Source organism: Pavona decussata, unplaced genomic scaffold (genome assembly GCF_977016875.1).
Source record: "Pavona decussata unplaced genomic scaffold, jaPavDecu1.1 SCAFFOLD_369, whole genome shotgun sequence".
NCBI classification, from domain to species: Eukaryota; Metazoa; Cnidaria; class Anthozoa; order Scleractinia; family Agariciidae; genus Pavona; species Pavona decussata.
This window is the reverse complement of record NW_028145745.1, coordinates 156185-178222: the sequence shown is the minus strand read 5'-3', so window position 1 is coordinate 178222 and position 22038 is coordinate 156185. Positions and strand designations below refer to the sequence as shown.

The 22038-nt window shown below is 38.3% G+C and overlaps 1 protein-coding gene across 1 annotated transcript; it reads right to left on the bottom strand.

The window, feature by feature from the left end:
* Window positions 1-5266: 5266 nt before the first annotated feature.
* Window positions 5267-20140, bottom strand: LOC146452423 (endoplasmic reticulum aminopeptidase 1-like). Its single transcript, XM_085097891.1, has 17 exons — window positions 20054-20140; window positions 19171-19230; window positions 18335-18457; window positions 17783-17833; window positions 14453-14715; window positions 13674-13903; window positions 13011-13160; window positions 11674-11825; window positions 10998-11111; window positions 10010-10144; window positions 8813-8878; window positions 8654-8719; window positions 8095-8282; window positions 7241-7323; window positions 6251-6381; window positions 5822-5877; window positions 5267-5334 (listed from the first exon to the last, which is right to left on the bottom strand). The coding sequence occupies exons 1-15, from the start codon at window positions 20138-20140 to the stop codon at window positions 6296-6298; spliced, it is 1854 nt and encodes a 617-aa protein (XP_084954017.1). The 3' UTR covers window positions 5267-5334; window positions 5822-5877; window positions 6251-6295.
* Window positions 20141-22038: the final 1898 nt, after the last annotated feature.

The following is a 22038-nucleotide window of genomic DNA, read 5'->3' as shown; positions in this document are numbered from 1 at the left end:
GGCCTTCAGTCCCCGGTCGTCTTCTCCGTGAACTTGGTACAGTCGAACCTCGATTATCCGGACTCGTTGGAACTTGAATAAAATGTCCGGATAATCGAAAATATGAATATTAACGAGACAGGAATGTAAAAAAAATGTAATAAAGAAAGCAGAATTTGTCTAACCAATCGGTTGATGCTTTGAAGCTTTCGCGATTGGTCGAACCAGGCCCCAGTTGTTCAAAGAGTGGATAACTTTATCCACCGGATAAGTCGCTATCCAGCGGAGCAAATGTACTCTAACTACCGGTAACGCCTTTTGGCAAGTTTTCCACACAATCCCATACTTAAATTTGACATATGTTTCTACTCTATCCATAAATTATAGGGCTATTGGAAAAATCTTGCACGCATTTCATCTGCTGGATAGCAACCTATCCAGTGAATAAAACTATCTGCTCTTTGAACAACTGGGGCCAGGCGTACAAGGTTTTATCCAATTGCTCTGACACGTTCGCAAATCTGACGCAGGGAAATCTTTGGACATCTTAAAATAATTTTTTAATAACTTGTATCGATCTGTCTGTTCGAACAATAACCACGATTTCCAATCTATAATACCTAACAAGAGCTCGTACAGTACTTTACCCGTTAATCAGATTATCCTGTAAATGTTCATGAATGAGAACGTGTTGTTTTGCCGGATGGTGTGTCGTACTTATGTACGGAGTTCCACTGCAAACTCAGACTGATTTGGTTGAAAAACGAGAAGAAACATTCCACAGCGTTTTCGCTGTTTGACTGACAATAAGATATAAAATTAATTCAAATTAAAAAATAAAAGTAAAATTTAAAAAAAGCCAAAGCTAGCATTTCTTAGAAGGTGACAATTAACCAATAAATTTAACTGTATCAACATCCTATTTTCTTCCACTTCTTCTTCTTTTTTTTTTTTTTTTTTTTTAAAGCCCCATCCGCCGTCCGCCATCCGCCGTCCGCATCCGCCCGTCCGTATCCTTGTTTTACAGAGTCCCCTCGGTTCCAGACTACTGGAGAGGAACTGAAAGTTTGGACTGCTGAGCTGAATGTTTGAATCGCCGAAGTGGATGTTTGAATCGCCGAAGTGAATGTTTGAATCGAGCCACTGCACAACTACATTGTGAGACTATGTTTGAATTTATAATCTGGATTTCATATCTTAAAATTAAAGTGCAGAATGTTTCAACAGCAGGATTTCAGCATTTTCTATCGAAATTGAAAGCGGAATTTATGGTGTAGTGTTTGAGTTTCAGGATTTGATTGAAGAAATACACGTTTGGATTGAATGATCAAATGTTTGAATTGAAAAATGGCATGTTTGAATCGACGAAATGCATGCTTGAACTGAATGATAGGCCAGGCAATACAATGAATGCATGTTTAACTTGAAGAATGGCATTTCTGGATTGAAGAAAAGGGTGTTTGGATTGAAGAATCGAATGTTTGAAACAAACAATTCCATATTTGGATTGAATGATGGAATGTTTGAATCGACCCATTCCATATTTGCACTGAAGGATTGAATGTTTGTATTGAAGGATCGAAAGTTTGAACCGAACAATTGCAGATTTGAATTGAAGGATCGAATGTTTGAATTGAAAGATTGAATGTTTGAATTGAAGGATCGAATGTTTGAATTGATAGTTTGAATTTTGACACTAAAAACGCGCCATAGAGGGTCACTGATTGTGATGAAGCAGCAACTCTACAGATTCACTAACATGACATATTAGAACATTTTTTACGAGGGAAAACTTCTCACGGTCGAGGCTGTCATTTTGAAAGTACGTAGTTCAAACAAAGCGCGAGACACTTTTGCGAGAGAATTTGTCGTTAAATAGTTTCAGTAAAGGTTGATTTATCCCCTGCAAGAATGCGAGTGAGAAAAACTTATGCTGGGCAAATTTGAGGTATGTCTTTATTGTGCTTCCCCTTTGCTGTCCTTATTTTTGGGCAGGCTTTAATTTTTTCTCTAATTTTATTGTTTCTCGCTGTCGAAACAAATGCACAGTAACACATTAATCTACCTTATTAAGTCATTTGATAAACCACAGGTTTGTGAACCTCTTTCAAAATGGCAGTCGATGACAATGAAATCATCTTTACCTTAAATCTTATAGTGGACACTACCTAAGACATGTAAGGGCCTCTTCACCGGGCTGGCCCGGTAGGCGGGACGAATTTTGTCTTCGGTTCATATGGGAAATTTAATCCCGGCTACCGAAATGAAAAATGTTCAAAAGGCTCCCCAAATAACTGTGAAAACGCGTTCCGACTTGTCAGCGACCTTACAAGCCATGTGCAGTTGAAAATGTTTCGTCCCGGAAAGTCCCGGTACTAGTCCGGGCTGGAGTGTTCATAAGGGGAAAAATTTCCAGCTCGGTTACCGAGATCTCTGTAACGTGACCAGCCCGCCTTCTCATATGAACACATCGAAATTTTTGTAAAGAAAAGAGTGGAGGCGAGATCTCGGAAACCGAGCCAGCCCAGTCGATACGGCTCATATAAAGAGGCTCTAAGATTGGATTCAATAATCCCTCCAGGAGAATTCCGTTATGCCCAAGGGTTGAGAGACACAATATGGAGTTCTAAATGAATTTTTTTTGAAGTTAATAAAAATCCCCACCTGATTAATGCGTCTTTATTCCTTGTAGCGCCCAAAGCGTAGATAAATTTTTCTCTTTCTGCCGCGTTTTTACAACCTTCGTATTTTCTCCACAAAAATTCCCACTCCATGTCACCTCCGTATTTAATAGCGGCGAGGTAGACAATTTTGCGAAGGTGAGGTGAAATAGAATGAGTCCTAACAGGAAACATAAATAAAACACGGTAAATTCAAAAGATCTGCTTTAGCCCCAAATCCGTTGGGGTCGATTCACGACGGTGCCTACTTATATCGTAGTTTATGACTATGAGGGAAAAGCAGATCTTTGCAAGGGCTATTGGAATCCAAAAATAAAATTAGAGGTAACCACGCATTTTTTAGAGATAAGCCACAATTATTCTAAAAAGCCGTAAAACACAAAGCAATGTATGGCGGTTTTTTTCCAAACTGAAGCTTTTTTATCTCTGAAAAATGCATAGTTACCCCCAATTTTCTTTTTGAATACCAAGAGCACTAGCTGAGTTCTGCTTTATCCGCAAAGTTTTAAACCGCGCAAAAATGTCCCTGTATTAGTAGGCACCACCAAGAGAGGATCAAGGCACCAGCCATAGGAAACGCGAGTACACAGTCAAACCTCCCGTTAGCGACCACCCCAAATGTCAAACCTTGGTGGTCGCTTGCGAGAGGTCAGACCCATAGGGGTCCAAATTTTCAGCTCATAAGCATAAGGTCACTCCAGAGATTTAGTAGCCACAAAAGTAGGCACCATGCAACCGTAACTTAGGTGGGTAAATTGAGGGTTAATTATTTTATAACAAAATGCTCTAATCTGACTGGTTCCTAACAGCCCTTATTTATTGCTTACAAGCTGCTTGTAATCGTACAGCTCAAATCGGACGCTTAAACAGCTATCACTGAATATACCACAGCAAATATTACTAGCCAATGCTAACCAATCAAAATCAAGGAAAATCTTGAGTGAGCAGGTTGCCAAGCTTTAGCTTGAAAACAAAAAGAAGTTGTACTTACTATTTAATTATTAAGTATTTGTATATTTTAGTCTCACCCATTTCCTTTCATCCAGTCTTTGAACAATTCCCTAGACCTGTTTACAGTTTCCTCATCACCGTGAAAAGCGAGCGTAGAAAGTGTCAGTTCGCGTAGAAACCTGGAAGAAAGGCGTATTTCAAAAATAATTGTTAATGTGGCTTCACCTTGTTACAGCACGTAGCACGAATTTAATTCAGCGGGTCATTTGTAACTTGTAAAAACATTAAAACTGTCTGAATAGACCTTTCTTCAAAATGGCAGCAACAGATTTGATTGAGTTAAAATTGAACTGAATGAAAAACTGATACCAGCACTGGAAAGAGCACCTTTACCTTAGTAATCTTGCAAAGTTTCACGATATCAGGTGTTATATCAGCTTGGGAAATGTAAGATGAAATTTGACAAATTTACAGAGTACGTTTGTATGACTGGGGGTATGCGTCATACCCCCAGTCATACAAACGTCTGTAAATTTTTCCTTTGACAACTTACATTTTCTCAGCTGATATTACACCTGATATGCTGAAACTTTGCAGGGTTACTAAAGTAAAAGTGCTCTTTTTAGTGCTGGTACACGTTTTTAATTTTAACTTATTTGAATTTTCGGCCGCCATTTTGGAGAAGGGTCTATTTTTTTGCCTACACAACTGTGGAAAGACTCCCGTAGAAATGACTGCGTGGGAGGCTATCGACAGGGCGGAGGCAAAGAATATTTATAATTCGATATCACCAAACCTCAAATTCCTTTGGGTTTTCTTTTGTAAATACATTTTTTAGTATATTAGGATAAGAAGAAACAAAATTAACAAAAAGGTTATTTTGTTGCATTATAACCTGTTCACTGTACGTATGAATAAGACGTTAAAATTATATAAAGGATGAGTTTGACAGTTCCTACTTGTCCACCATTTCTCCTTTGTCTTCCCATCCTAAAATTGCTTCCACTGGTTTCATCTTTTCTACAATGAATTGCTTGTTGAGGTAAACAAGCAAGGCAAAAGAAACCGATCAGTAAAATGACATATTTTAGTCACTTACAAACCCCAAGTCTGTACTCCATTTGCCGATCCGAAATGTTTCCCCTGAACAGTCAGGAGACAGGTGTTAAGAACAACTTTTTGTAGTAAAATAAAAGCCAATGTAATAGCATCAGGCATTAAAACACGAATAGTGCACTCTAAAACTGACGTTTCCAGGAAGATTATTGTTCCTTTGTTGATCGATATCCAGGAACAACACAATAGCAGGATTGTGAACCTGGTTTCCTCAGCCCTTAACATTTCCTTAAGCCCTTAACATTTCAAAATAAACTAAATGTATTAATAACTTTTTAATCGGGGCAATAAAGTCTTGTTGTTGTTGGGATTTATGAGATTTCAGCGACAATTTCATCTTTATGGCGGCTTGTCCAGAAATTCGACAACCTTTCTGCAATTTGAAAGAATGGGTTTGGATACTCTCGAGGATCGTTTAAATTTGTCTCAAAAACTGAACTTATTTCTCTGGTTGTTTACCTGGTAACACGTGTAGGACATCCTTGAGCTAAGCATTGTTCCAATGTAACCAAGTGAACGGAGAGTAACTGCCCACGGAACATATTCGCGTTCATGCTTTATATATTCCGTCATATCTAAAGCGACCTGATAATCAAGGAAACCGGCCCTGAAAAAATTAGGGCAAACATAAACATATGTCTAATGTCTCCCAAATGCTGTAGATTACCCAGTTTGTAAAGCGTGAAACGACAAGAAGCATTACCACCGACGGCTCCATTGTACGTAGAGTGTTATCCCATCATACGCGATCACCATGATCCCAAGCAAATACTCTAGCTTACTTTTATGTTTGCAAGCCTTAAAATCTGCGAAAATTATGATAAATTATCCGTTAAACTGGTTTTGATGATGTTTGATGGATATATTTTATCAGCTAAGTAAATACTTTAATAGTTTTTCTACTTTGTTTTTTCTTTCTTTCTTTCTTTCTTTTTTTTGTTTTTTTTTGTTTCGAGTATGCAATGTTCGCCTCCCTTAAACCATTTTCGAGATTTACCATGTAAGGAAAATACAGCCGACCTTAGATAAGTGAAAATAATAGAAATTATGGGAAGATAATCTTTAATAGGAGCTACTGTTTTATCTTAAAATACCTTGCTAAGCTCAATGCATCGTCTACAAGACCACTCCTGTCCAATGCACTAAGCACCTGTTGTAAGAATAACAAGAGTTAGTTATCAAAATAAGAGCCGAGAGTGACTTTTAATCAAAGAATTTAAAACCTGCTGAAAAGTTCGCGAGCATGGATGGTAATCGGAAGTTAAATGTTCCCCTTGCTGGCTTGATTTTGCTTACGGCAAAAGACTGAATACCTCTTGTATTGGTGTCTTCCGGCATGACATTGTGGATGTAACAGTATCAGCTTGCAGCAAAAGGGAAACGCTTAACTTCCCGTACTTCGTTTAATTTGCAATTGTCCTCAATTGCCAACTAAAGTCTTAACTTGCTAAATACAGGAACCGGCGGTTCCTGGTCCTTATAGCTCATGCAGTGTTACTGGAGACACGATTGGTTGTTAATACCTTGTGGCCATTCAACAACTGCTGACTTAGTCGTTTCCAGTTTTCCTAATCGTAGTTGACTCGATAGAAACCAGTTTGTCCAACATTGGCCTTTATCCACCCAGATGGACTGCTGGGAAGCAGGAATGTAACTGAGAAATTAAAATAAATTATCTCTAATTTTTTGGTTACCACGTGTTACATTTAACTCTAAGTTGATCTACTTATAGAGTATAATCATAATTCTCAAGATTTGTCTCATAATCATAGACGTGGTTTTACTAACCACAGAGATGGTTCTGATTGGCTCAGCACTTTTTCTTAATATTTTAAAGGGGCACTGTCATGGAGATTCCTTCGTGTTTAGGTCGAAACTGCTCAAATATTTGACAAGGCCAGGTACCTTTTCGCTAACATCAAATTTATTGAGAATGATGATTATTCTAGAAAGTGACGCAGGCATACTCAAATCCTAGCAGTATGCAGGATGTTTGTCCCATGAACCTAGTTTAATGGCCTTAGCTCCCACGAGTCTCCTGTAGCTCAGTGGTAGAGCATCCGAACTAGTAATCGGAAGGTCTTAGGTTCGACTCCTGATAGGAGCACTCGGATTTCTTTTTTCCGAGTATGCCTGCGTCACTTTCTAGAATAATCATCATTCTCATTCATTCACCAGGCTGGAAATATACCATCACATTTCTTTCATATCAAATTTATTGCTCTTAGAGCATCGAGAAAAAAAGGGTTAAGTGATTTCTCCTGGGAAGAACAAACTACAATCAGTTTTTTTTAGCGATTTCTCCAAAAAATCCATTTTAATCTTGGCCATCTACAGCCATAGTTAACTAACACTAGTTTCTGTGTAGTAGTAGGGTTATTTTTAACAAAACTGAACCATTAGTTTAACGGTTCCGTTGATTGAAATTATGTCAGTTTTTTGGCTATTCAAAGTAACATCACAAATAGGTGACAATGCCCCTTTAAAAATCAATGTTTGCATTCAGTCCATACCTGAAGTCTTGTTCATCCAAACAGTCCTGTATGTGTCCAGTGAATCCTCCGTCATGTACGTAACAGGAACATACCATCCAGGCCTTAGGAGTAAAAGGTCCGATGTTAATCAGCTTCCATAGCTTGAGACCATAATAATTTCGCCTTTTGCTATCATTATGGGAACTAAATTATGAAATTGTCCAACATAAAACACTTCCCTCAGTTCCTTTTTTAATTCTTTTCTTAGCGAGAAATCTTTACATAAGAGTGATTCAATGTATTTCGATCAAAAATAGAACTTTTTTAGTCTTTCAACGAAAATACGTTAAGAGGCCAATTTCACGAAGTCCTCCTAAAGTAAGAAATAACCAAAGTATTGTTTCTGAACAATAGTCTGTTGTTATTCCAACATTAGGCTTTTGTTAAGAAACCATACTTAAAAAAACATCTTATAAACTTAAGCGGGCTTCGTGAATCTGGTCACTGCACGTCGATATGTAAATATGCGACTATGATGCGGCTGTTATCAGGATCCCTTTTACGCACAAACAAGACGCTGTGGGAGCGTATACTTGGGCCTTGTTGTATTAGGAGTATCTGAGCATGCACTTTCAGTCTGATGACAGGTGAACAATAAAAGACTCGGGATATTTTAGTTTTGGAAAAAAAAAGACACGTCTTCATAGTATGGGAGGACGCAACGCTAAAGTTAATTGGGAAAATATCGGGATTGAAAATAAAGTTAATGCATTAGAGACGTACTCAGTCCCGGTGCCCAATAACTGATAAGACATATGGAGAAAATTAGATCCAGCACGTTTCACCAGGGATACCTGAAAAAAGACCCTAGTGGTATTCTTGCATAGACTTACCCCTCCATATGGTCGTTTTTCAATTGCTCCGAAGTCAAACCTCTTACAAATCGTCTCTGAGTTGCCGTGTACGACAGTCCGCCGTCTTTTCTCTGAACCTTGTTACTGGAGATTTTTATCACAGGAAATCCAGGCTGAGTCACCCAAGATTCCATGATTTCCACAACATCCACCAGTCCCCCTGAAGCCTGGTCACATGTACATGTGCAAGAGAAGTCGTTAAGAATTTGGGTTGAGAATAGGTGGATTAAGAATTTTCAAATTCGATACAAGCCGAGTTTCGATGTAAAATATCGCAAAACGTAACATGTTGCCAGGTATCGATTACTTTACGTAAGTAAATAGTTTAATTTATTTAATGTCAATGATCATGACACGGGGAGCGCGTGCTCAATCTCCCAAGCCAATGGCTCATGATAAAGTGCCTTGCAATAGTCCAGGTCGAATTGGAATTTGGAAATGTTGGTTAATACGCCAATATCATTTGACCCTTTTTAGGCATGCCTTACGTAAAAGGAAACACGCTGATAAACAGATAACCAAATTGCCACAGACACACCTTACTCATTGCCTTCCAAAGATCCGAAGCTTCGGCATTCGAAAATTGATGTTCCTTCAAGAAAATCTGAAAAACAGAAGGAGTATCATTTTTTGTCTTTAAACTGATTTGAAAAGGATTTAACAGAATTAGCATTGGGAAAACGTTCACAAAATTTACCTGAATTCCCTCTCTAAACTTGTCAACTCCAAGGAAGTTCTGCATCATTCGTATGACAGCCGAACTCTGTGTAAATAAATACAAATAATATTAACAAGATTTAAAAGTTTCAAGAGAACTTGTGAAGATGTTAGCAAAACTTTCCAAACCTTTCTTTTTTTTTAAACGGCAGATAAAAGTCAACCCACTGTACCAAAAAAGATGGCGGCTGTACATTTTACTAACCTGATACCTAGCAAATCCAACATAATCAATATAGGCACATAGAAAGCCATATCTCTGTATGCTAGGTTTGGAGGTTTTAAAACTTTTCTTTGCTTTTTTTTTTAATTAGTGTTTTTAGTGTTTTCGTACGCAAAGAATTATGGGTAAATGTACCAGGCGCCATCTTTTTTCGGTACAGTGGATTACAAGCAAGTGACAAATACAAGACGAAAGGACAAAGACCACCTATGCGCATGCGTTTTCAATGGGCTAGAATTACGCTAATAGGGAGTACCGTATTTGGTCGAAACAGCCCCTCGGCACTTATCGAATTTTTGCACTCTTTGATGATGCGGAGCTGATTTAAACTCATTTGCAATAAAACATAAATATTTGTAAATCGAACATAACTACGTTACCTTTCTTTCCTTTTTTGTCCAGAAACATTACCAACAGCATAACAACTGGATATTAAAGCTTAGTTGAAAAGGTGTATATCAGTGTTTCCTTCGAATATGCTACTAGAATTTAACTTGACTGTTCCAAATAAACGCAGTATCGTTGTTGAAGGGTGTGGCTTTTATTCCAAGGCGATGCTTATGAATATTTTTGCTCTCAAGTGCGGCGCTTATTCAAGTAAATACGGCAATGAATAGCTCGAAAGCTTTTGCTATTTACAAATACGCACTTAAGGGCGGTGCCTTTTTTTGCTACTGCGCATGCGCACGTCGGGATGGTCCGAGAAATTCTAGCTTCTTAAGACGGTGCCTACTAAAATAAAGATTCTAATTCAGTGTTGTTGCCTAATTATCTCTGATAAATGGGTGGTTACCCCGAATTTTCTATTTGGATTTCAGTAACCCTTACTAAGATCTACGTTTTCCGCATAGTAATAAACCGTGCAAAAATACTTCTGTGTTAGGAGGCACTGTCCTTAAAACACTCTATTAAAGAACTGACAATGGACCATCACAGCCTTGCCCCTTCTCTTACTTTATGATATGTTATTTTGTCCACGATATCGTTTATTTGCGCAGGGTTGTGGACCTCGACCGACACTGGGTGAGTGTGCAGTGAGCTGTCCACATCGAGAGCTTCCTTCATGGTGTCCAGCATAAACTGATCGGGCTGGAAAAACAAAGCAAGTCAGTGGATTAATTTCATGACCTTTCCAAATTATCCTTTTCAGTTACTTTTTGTAGCTTTCTACTTTTTATTCTGAACTTTTCTCACTTTTCTGAGAGAAAAAAATTACTTCCTTCTAATTGCACTAAGAAATCGCTTGCTGCGGACCAGTCTATAATAAGTCAACCTACTCCCCACCGACGGAGCACCACAGTTTCTCTAGAAACTAAACCCACTTATCCATGATAAGTTGTACTCAATTTGAATATAAACTTTACTGTTTAAAAAAGATGAGCTACAAAGTCAGTTCACTCAAAGAGTCATCGCAACTTGGCAAATCCGCTACAGTACACTTAGTTTGCGTTCGATTGACTGTATTCCGGAATAAGAATAAGCGGAATAGCTGTTAGATTTGCCTTTTCAAGTAAAGTTGGGACGACATTTCTGCAAGCTTTCGCTGACGCACGATAATTTAAGAGCCATTTTGTACTCCAGTAACTCAAAGAACCTGTTAGGAGCAAGTTCTTGTCATCATTGCTCGTAATCCTATTCCGTAATAGGGTCAATCGAACGCACCCTAAAATAAAAAAATTGTTAAAATTTCACTCCGACCAAAGAGAGGATTGAGAACCTGAATAAGCTACACCTAACTACGGTAACCATGGCCCCTGCGAGCAAAAACCACACGTCGTTGACGTAAACGTGATAACAGCGAGGCAAAAGTTTCATTCGAATTATCTGCCAAATGGCAGCAACATGGAAGCTCAGGATTAAAAATTGAATGCATTTATATGAGGTTTTTTAATTCTAACGAAGGCTTATATTTAGACAAATAGCTTTAGTTCTCCCGTCTCACCCGTTTCCATTTTTTGTTGAAGTTATCAGTGGCGAGGTATTCCATGTAGACCGCGAATCCTTCATTCAACCACAAATCGTTCCACCATTTCATTGTCACCAAGTCGCCAAACCACTGAAAAAGAAAGGAACTCTTTAACGGAAAGAAAAAAAAAACAAATGACACTAAATTAAGGAGATACATACTGCTTACGTCGTGGAGAGCGACAAAGCGGAGGTTTCAGTAGAATGACGTGATACCTAGTAGAGGTCACGTTCGTTGCTCTGTTACGAGTCACGTGGATAGCATGCTAGTATTGCTTCTAATGAAGAGAGAGTAGTGATATAATGACAATCATCTCCACTACTGGAAGCAATCAATCAATCAATCAATCAATCAATCAATCAATCAATCAATCAATCAGTCAATCAATCAATCAATCAACGTGTGAGTCTTCCATTTCCTTTACTGATTCAGAATTAATCGAAAGAAAGTTTCATATTCTAGATGCCCAGATTGAAATGGCTTAATCAAGTGTGTGACGGATTAATACATGTTTTCCAAGTTGATAACAAATAAGTACGTCACAACCGATATCAAGGCTTAGACTATAATGCCATCGCTCATTGTAGGGAGTCCAAGTAAGGCTAACAACATATTACTACTTCACTTTTCTTCAGGGGTACCTGTTTCTTACCTGGTGTGCAAACTCGTGATTCACGATCATTGCCACCAATTTCTGGTCAGCGGGACTACCTGTTGCTGGGTCAAACAGCATGGCGGACTCACGAAATGTGACTAATCCCCAGTTTTCCATAGCACCACCCATGTCAGGAATTGCGACAAGATCTGAGATCAATGGAAAGAAAAACCTGCTTTATCGGGGGTGAAATTCACTCAAGTGATTTTAAAGTGACTTTGAAATGATCGTTATAAATCATTTGAATCCGAGGCTAAAAAAATGTGTTACCTCACTGGTAGTCAGTGGCTCAATAGAGACCTTTAGATTCTAGTACGAGTACGACTGACGACTACGAGTTTCTCCAAAAGGCAAAGAGCGCGCGCGGGTGAATCAGTGTCATTTTGGCGGGAAAAAGAGATAGCTGTCGTCATTTTACTACGAGTTTTTGTAAAATCTCGTAGTGGCGAAAACGAGTCCTCGAAATGTAGGGGATTTCGTCTTTTTGGAAACACGAAAGGGCTTAACTATCATCATTCAAACCAACTACGTCAAGTTCGTCGTTCGTAAAGAGTGAAATGAAACATTCTGTGATATATCTGTTCTTAGTACTTCGATAAAAACTCGAAGTCAAATCTCGTAGTCGTACTTGTACTCGTTCTAGAATCTAAAGGTATCTAATGAATTTTTAAGGCTACAACGGCAATCAACGCCACTCTTTGTACAGTGAAAAAATATGGACTTGTTTTTTCTCTTTCACAGTATAGTATATTTCACTGATCTAGAATCATATTACAGTAATGAACTCTTGTTGCTTAGGAGAATGCTGTATAATTTACAAATTGCTTATATTCTATAACAAGAACTGATTAGCCAGAAACCCTTACTAAGTATATATTAAATTAAGCTGAATGTGAATGTACGGTAGAAACAAACGGTGACGGCAGTTTGAATCCGTGCAGTTGAAAAGTACAGACATAGGACTTCTTGTAACAAACTGAGCTGCTATGAAACTGCGGTTATTAAAAACTCCAGCCAGCCTGACAAAAACAGGAGTAATATTCTTACTTAAACCGACATATCTACATAAATGTCTTGGGAGATTAATTATTTTAATGTCTTTCTATAGTTTTGTAGAAATTCAGAAATCCAAGATGGAGCATCGAAGACGTCGAAAGATGGCCGCCGTTGGAAATCATGACGCAATTCCCACGTCATACGACGTCATTTCTCCCGTTGCGGAGGTACTGTTGACCCTCAAAGCCTTAATACTTTCGAACTTTGGCCCCGGAAGGCCAAAAAGAGCCTGGTCTAGATATGGTTAACTGGTGCTTATTCTAGTTTTCGTTTCTTACCTATTTTTGGTAGTGGATACGAAACCTTGAAAAATTCCTCGTAGTACTCCAAGGCGTGCTTGGCAGCATCAAGAGCAAAATCTGTACTGTTAATTGCGTCTGGTTTAGACCACACTCTTATCTGTGAGTTAGAGAAGAAAGAGCTATTACCTGATCATTAGCCACTTAAAGGGTCTCATGTTTGGGAATTTCTCAGTAATATAAAATCGTGATTGTATGAAAGGGGCCCCTTAACCCGTAATGATGTCACGAAACATTCGCTTGGCTTCTGGTGCATGTTTCTCAAAACTCCTGCAGAGCTTTTCGGGCCCGAAAAGTGTTTTTCGTATCCGTATTCTGCAGATTGCCAGTTATATTTCGTACAAATCAACTCAATGTGTTTCTCAATCATAGAAAACTTAAAATGTTTTTGCTATCAAAATTATCAAACTTGAATTTTTGGTAATGTACTTTTAGTATGTAAAATAGTTTTCGGGTTCAAAATATTTTTGGGCTTTGAGAAACGTACGCCAGGTTAAAAAGAAGTAGAAAACGATCGCTTTGTAACAAATAATCTGTTTTCAAAATTCACCAACTGTACAAAGATTTTCATAACTTGACTTATCACTTGACTTGTCACCTTTTTTCCACTTTTCGTTTGTGTTTTTTTGTAATCAAAATCACACACAATGAACGCCACGAGGTAAGTTGCCATGGGAACACTTGCACTGAATTGGCTTTCCACAAGCCTATTACGCTTTCTATCACGTGACTCCAGGGGCATGTTTGACAGTGCTACGAGATTAACGTCATGAGCTACTGTGATGCGAAAGACCGCTTTGAACGCAGGCTCGTCGAAACATGGAAAAGCTGAGCGCGCATTTGTGGTTTCAAATTGAGTCGTAGCAAGATATCTAGGAACACAAGAAAACAAGATGTTTACAAACTTTCTAAAGTTCTGGTTAATTCCAATAGACTCAAACAAGCAGAACCTTTAAGCAAACACAGAAATAATGGAACCTTCTAATGGACTAAGAACAAAGCGCAACGTTTCTAGCCAATCATAATAAGAGCCTGAGAGCATTCTAGAGAAAACCCAAAACAAACGCAAAGTTTTTGTATTCGACATTGGCTTAAAAACCGCTTAGAAATGTTGTTAAGATAAAGAACTGTAAAAAATAACGCCACTATTTCGGCTGTTTCGGCTTAACTGACTGACACACATCGCCTTGTACATTTTAAAATTGTAAAACTCCGATATAACAGTTTGAAGAAATGTTAGGAATCAAACCGTACGACTGCTCGGTAAACACTTTTAAGCATGTAAAATACTTAAAAGGCTTTGAATAACACGAATAGCTTAAATACTTAAAAAAGTTATCCACAGACTCAACATTTACAGCAAACATGAAGGATGGTGTTTCCGGGAAGAAAAATGTTTAAGAATAATTACAACTCCTGACCTCACTTGGCCGCTATTTGTTTTGTAGCTGCTTTTGTAAAATCCTTCCATGTTACTGGATAAAGCTCCCTTAAATTCCAGGTAAAGTGTGTAGATCGCCTTCACTTCGAGCTCTTTCTCGACAGCTATTAAATACTGTTGGTTTTCCTTATGTTCCATCCGTCGCACGATTTTTAACTTGTTTCCTTTTGAATCCGTAATTCTTGAATCCCCGACGCAAAGATCTCGCAAGTGTAGTATAACATTCCTTGTTGGCCGAAGGCACTGTAGAATAATTTTGACTTTGCCAGAGAAATTGAAAGTTGTTAAATTTGGCTGGATATACAAATCGTATGATACTGGGAGGATGTCTCTTGGCAGACGTACATTTTGATACGGAAATGTCGCTTCTGAAATAACCAGTGACTTGACTCATGGTCTGACAGGATAACATTTTGGATTAATGACCATGTACGAACTTTTTCCCAATTTTTGTTTTTTGAAAAAGTTGAAAAAGTATTCCCCAAGGCTACACAAAGCTCACAGTTATAGCTGCACAAAAATTGTTGAGTAATTGCAAGTTTAACAAACAGAAAATTCAAGTGAAAACAACGATCAATTTTCTTTCATTCACAGTGATGATCTGGTCAGTTTTCAGTGAACGATTGAAAACCCATACAGAGGATTGTCAAAAACAACCGAAGATTTTACGTTAAATTTTATTGTCAGTAAAGCGAATCGCGGTTTTGTAACTAGAAACGTTATGTCGAAATAAAAGTAATAAAATTTTATGATATCCTAATTTTTTTAGATTCTTGTTCGTTACGAATTAGCATACTATTACTGGATGATCTTGCCCGAAAACTACTCATCGACTGACGGCTTAAAAATGTTAAATTCGAAAAATAATGTAAAAATGAATCATATCTCAGTATTGAGCTCAACTGAGGATGTGGAGGAAGTTTACTAAATATAACAGTGCTTCCAGCGTTCGAGGTGGCAGCTGATTATACACCGCCAACTCAAAATGATTTAATACTGAGCTAGTAACGGGTAAAGATGGCGACTTTTAGTGAAATCGATTGGTGACACGTAATTCCTACCTTGGTGTTTAACCGACGATAATTCGAGCTGCCTGTTGCATTCAAGAGTTTTCAACTTAGTAGGCCAATTTGATGTGAGCAAACTCAACTGTTCCTGTTTTGAGAAGTGTCCGCATTGGTGTCCGGGTGCTTTCTCAAGTAGTTTTCTAAATATACCGGATAGACGAAAAAATCATCGTTTGCTTTCAAGGTGTTTAAGGTGAAAAACCTATTAATATCGATAACTGAACTGTTATTTTTTGGGGAAACCTCAAATTTCAGGGAAATTTTAAAATTGGTTCTCATCAGCCAAAATAAGTGGAGTGAATCTAGGCGCATTTCTTGCAATATCCAGATGGGCTTTATTGACACACTTTCTGACAAAAGCACTTTTTTCATTGAAATCTATCCTCCCTTCATAAATTATTTTCCTTATTCCATGCTTCTAGTTGAAGATCTAAATCGACAAATACAGTAGAAAAGAAAAAATAGATCATCTAAGCTTCCCTGCACACTCGAGATGGACAGGAAGTCGAAGTTTTCTCTTTGTTGTTTGATTGATTATACAACAGTTAGACTCAATAAAATTGGGAATGTCACGATAAATTATTTCCAAGGGTTTCAGGTCTGATATCAATTACAATTTGCTATTTAGTGTGTCTCTTTAGTGTTGTTTTGAAAAGCTTCAAAAGTCGTAAGCCGCCGGTATGATCAACTTAATCAATGATACCGACACTTTCATGAGACGGGGTCATGCTGAATTGTGAAACAAACCTTTGTTCCACTAGACGAGGATTTATGCATCGATTGATTTTCCTTTTATTCTACATTATTGATGGGAAAGAGACACGCACCTCGTTTACGAATACTGACAGGAAGTTTTGGCTCAAGTTCACAAACACGGCTCTCATTTTAGTCACAATAACCTACGCCTGGCCGCAATTTACACCTTAAAACTTTGACTCAGCCAAGTTTATATCACCAAGATACTAGCGTTCTTTATCCAAGATAATCGCTTCTATAATCCTAGTAACTCGTTTTAGCTTTGACGTTTTTTCGACGGCCAATGAACAACAAAGATACATCGTTACATAATAATTTCCTTATATCTTTCTTTTATTTCAGATAAAATGGTTTTGAAATGTAACTTACAATCAGATACTTGTTGGTATCATTGATTCGTTGAAACTAGATAAACAATAGCCGCCATTTGGCGCGAAAATATGCTCAGATATTTGTCCGCGGACATTATCTGTTCCGAGAAGCGAACAGTTTTCCGAGAGCGAAGCTCGAGGAAAACTGTGAGCTTCGAGGAGCAGATAATGTCCAAGGACAAATATCTGAGCATATTTTTAAAGCCAAATGGAGGCTATTGTGGTTATTATCCTTCAAATATTTTTCGCAACATGTAGCAACGAGCTTGAGTATTTGAACATTTCGTTTAAGAACAGTTTACGGTCAAAAAGGTTTAGAGCGTTTGTTGTTTCTGATACTGCTTTATCGATCAGCAGGTTTATCTCTCTTTCTGTCACAAAAGCAAACCGTTTCCCCGTCTTGACATTAATTTTAATTGTAAACAAGACGCGCCTTGAAGTTTTTGAAATTGGGGAATATCACTTGGGGAATATCCTCGGATATTCCCCAGTTTTAGCTGGGGTATATTCGGTCACGTGAGGCGTTTAGACCAATCGCGTGCGAGCGAAAATATTTGATGGATTTTAATTCACATTATTTGTCCGCAAAAACAAGAGTATTCTATTCCCGTTATTATTGTACAAAAATATCACGACAAACAAACAAAAGCAGGCTTATAATCGGGAGGGTAAAGGATGCTTGTGTCTGAGATTGGATTGCTTGGATCATATTTATTCTTTAATACAAGATCAGTACTGGTAGAAGTGTGATTTCTTTTTCAGCATTGATCGTTGGTTGCTGAACAATGTATAAATTCTATATACCACCACCTGAAGTCTGTCTGTGCACAACAACCCGAGTTAAAAATGTGAATCATTCATTTGTGAAATATGTATAGTCAAGGTCAATGCTGGAATTCGTTTGCATGATCCGTGCGTAAGCAAGGGAAAGAGGAAAATTCTTTCATTCAACCATGTAATTCCATGAAATTCCTACAAGTTTGAAAGGAATCTTATTATTTTGGCTGCTAACCGTACGAAACAAAACGAAACGAGGGTTTTATAGTTACAAAAAAGATACGATTTCCTAGTGTATTATTTCTTCTGGGATATTGATAACATAGATTTCAATCTTACCTGTGTTTTTCCGCCATATCCCTCATCCTCATACAATATCACAGTCTCACTCTGCAAAAGATGGGAAATGAGACAAACTATCGGTATTACTTTACACTGACTTCACGAAGATGCCATGCACTAGGCATGAAACACTCATGTCTGCATGCTTGTCACACGAATCCAAACACGTTAACACATTGGTAATCCCATGCGTGCACTAAATATTGCAATATACAGCAGTGCTCTGAATGGTCTTCCAAAAGGTGGGCCGAGAAACAGGACACAGCGAATACAGAACATTGCTTCCCACCTTATTAAAACTATTCACCCTGCTGCCCTGTCGGTTCTAAAGGGACACAACTGACCACTCTGCATCTGGTCGTGCTAAGATGATGTTCTACAATATCCGACTGCTTCCGTGTTGTGACGGTTTTATGTTTCAAGCTTTGACTAAATGTAAGCATATTCTTACCTTATTCTCAGGGAACCTTCTCATGCTCTTAACAGAATTTCCCAGGCCCATAGAATCCAGACTTGTGTAGCGCCGACCTGCTAACGTTCTAAAGTTACCTTTGCTCCGTGATAACTCACTTTAGTAAAAACTAGCCATTTCTTGTTGTTTTCATTCATAATTACCGACTTTACTCCATTGGGAAAATCTGGCGTCAGATCTGGAGAATCTTCATGCACTTTCTATAATAATGATTTTATTAATGACCGGTAAACATTACATCTGTCGACAATTTATAACTGAGCTCTCGTCATTACACTTTTCTATCCCTCGCCTATTTAGAGAACGTTTTTCTTTCCCAAGGGCATGCACACCCATTTAGCCTTTAGAAAAAAGTGTCATGAATGTCAGAATTAGGGAGAACAAGCCTTTATCTACTTTTTTTCTTGTCAACTGAAAAACATCTTCGGAAATAAAATCTTTCCAAGTTTCAGTAAGCCGAAAAATCATATTCCATGTATATGAATTACCATCATTTGAACTGCGGGTGATAGGTTTAATAGACGAGCAAAGACTATTAATGGTAGTTATGTTCGAAACGAAAACCTGAAACAACAAATTCAGGCTTGCACTGCGCATTGTGAAGACTCATCATAGTTGTCCGCTCCCAAACCCAATCGTCACACCATCCTATAACTCAACGGCACTATTTTTTATCGTCTGACAGTAGGCAAAAGCCCGATTGACATGCCGCCCATCACACGCGGTCCATCATTCACTAATAATATAATGCTGCGGACTCGGGTGTGAGTCTGACAACTGCGTTAATTCACTGCAAAAGTTCCGCATTACGTAGATACACTTTCCTTCAAACTTGCAGGTTTTGATTTGTGCAAAGTCCAGTAATAGTTTATCGTAAGCACTGTTTGAAGAACTGGATAAAATTTTGCCTTACTTGTTCTTTCCCGCCGTAGCCTTCATTCTCAAACAATAAAATAGTCGCTAGACGCCTGGTCTGAAAGAAAAAAAAATATATAACAATCTTATTGCGAGTTTCTCAAACCTTGTGCTTGAAGGCTTGACGCTGAGGACTTCTTAGTTGATTTTTTTTTTGCCAGTAATCTCTACTCATAACGACACCCAAATTCAAGCAACGTTTTCCGGCTTATAATCCCAATAATTGTCTATTCAGTATTTCAACACTCGTTTGAAAGCTCTTCTCCACGATATATGAAGTGAATAATTCCTAATCATTATTGATTAAAAAAAGGAAAAGGCTAGATTTCGTGTGAATCACGGTCTTATAAACTGAGCCATTCTCTCAAAATTACCTGATAGAAAAGCGAGGAAATTCTGTGGTATCCAAACGTTGTTAGATACTTGTTCCACTGCATTCTTCTAGAGGAAAAAAAACTTATAAGGGCTCGTTCAAATTCATTGTTAAGTTTGAGGGTTTCAAGATGGCAGCCGTTTAGTAAAATTGACTGGCCATGATTGCTGAGCAGTGAGTCAATGAATAGTTCCATCCAGCGTGACTTTATACTTTTCCTTAAATTTAACCTATTTTACTACATAACTGTAGGTTGTATCTGACGGGCGTTACTAGTATCGAAGAAAAATCAACTTATCAGGCTTAGTTAGTTCAGAAGGTAAGCAAACTTATTTGCCTTTAAAACTCAGTGTTCCTGAAAAGTGTCCGCATTACTCATGATTACTGTACCTCAAAATCCAGCGACAAATTGTTAACACAAATTGTTGACACAAATTGCTAATTTGTAAACTGTATGCGCTACTATTTGTAATCTGTAAACGGAATTCAGTGAAAGAAATAAACTTACCTGATGTCTGCTTGAATCTATCTGTTGGCTGTTGAGAGTCAAAGTGGGATGAATTTTGTTTTGAGCTGGATACGCTGTGTAGTACATGTATTCGTCGCGCTGCTTCAGCTTCCGCTTCGACCGTTCTAGCACTTCACAATGCTACGCGTTTCGTCTTGCGTTTGCATTTCACCCGTTGGTTATTGATTTGTTACAGCCATTTTGGAAGACCTTATATTACTGGAGTAACCAGCACCTAAACCATATCTCAGTGCCCAGTGGTTTTCGCGAAAACATGGATTTGGTACACGTTATTTTCAATCTATGTTGTGCGGACCATCTTTCGACATGCCATGTAACCAGGCCTATGGGTTTATTTATCTTCAGACTGATGTTTAGTCTCCTACGCAGCCGTTTTTAGCCGTTTATAGGAGCGCTGCGTGACGAGCCTAAAAACGGCTGCGTAGGAGACTAACTGATGTTGGGAATATCAAGAAGTCAACCCCAGATCCAAAAATCAAAAGTTTTGAAATTTAACGCCTTGCGAACAAAATGGCCAAATTTTACCGGACGTTTATACGGAACAGAACCGATCGAAAGCAGTCAAATAGTTTGAATTTTCCTGAGAGCCGTGGTTAACACTTTTATCAGCCATTTTACGCCAGAAAATGGGACTAATTTGTCGTTTCTTATGCCAATAAGTGGAAAATTTTCTGACTCGATAGTTTAAATGCTGTTTATCTAGCATGTCGAAAGATAATCGCTATTTTCATGTATGTCGGAGAGTCAAGCTCTTTGTAAACTGACAAACCTCTTGGATCGTTTTGTTTTTGCTCTAATAGAAAACGATTTATGCATCGATAAATGTTTTTTCTTTTAATTCCGCTTTTATTGACAGGAAAGCGACACGAAGTTTAGCACTGCAGTAATTCTTTGATTCATCAAAAGCGATCAACTGTTTGAATTTTGCTAACGGCATGTTCCAGCTCTTAAAATGTGCGTTAACAAACAGAAGCTCCATTTTACTGAGTGGAAGAACTCAAAGTGTCCAAGGCGGCAATATCGTTCGGAGGAACTCGGTTATATTTTAATATTTGCTTGAAAATTTGCAACAAACACTTTAATCACATCAGTGTAGCTGAGTAATCTCTCTATAGAGTACAAGGTAGAGGGGAAAAAGTGCTTGGCTTCCAAATTAATGGGGTAACCCAAATTCTTGTAGCCACCGTTGATTTAAAATGGAACGCCTTATAAGGTTGAAATATAATTTGCTAGTTTTCTTTAAACTCAATATTTATGGGGAATTTTATGCGACCGTATGCTATCCCAGAACGTCTTTTTGAAATTGTTTGGACAACACCATATTTTGGCCCTCGCTAATGGCTCCGGGAGCTTTACATACATACTTTATTACCACTTCCCCAAAGAGGATTTTCATACAGTTAAGCTAAAAATTATATATTAAACTAGCTGACTTAAAAAGAGCAATGACTTATATAGCGGAAGTGCTAAAGTTACTTAAGAGGCGAGACCAAAGCCTGCCGCACACTTGAGGAAACAGCTGAGCAAACTGCCTCGGGAGGCGATTAGCTCAGGAGACGAGTTAAAGTCATCGTCTCAAACGTTTTCTACTCGCTCACCGGCATGAAAATTCGGCACTTCCACCAAATTTTGTAAACTGTCATTTTACGAGTGTATAATTTTGCGTAATAAGCCGGCCAAGGTTTAGCATAAAAAACTGTAAATGCTGAGTGCCTGGGGCAGGTAATGGTTAAACAAGTTACGGATTATTTATTGTGTGTTATCCAATAAACCCAACGTCCGTCAGTGTGGTTACAGAAGTCGGGGTTTTCACTATATCATAGCGTTGCTCGTGCTACGCGTGCAGCAAACACAGAGAAACTAGCGTTTCGATTTTTGTATTCCCTGGGGAAGTAATCGGGGCCGGGTGAATTGAATAAACCGCCCTCGTTGGGGAGTAGTAATACTCCTAGTCACTTCATACT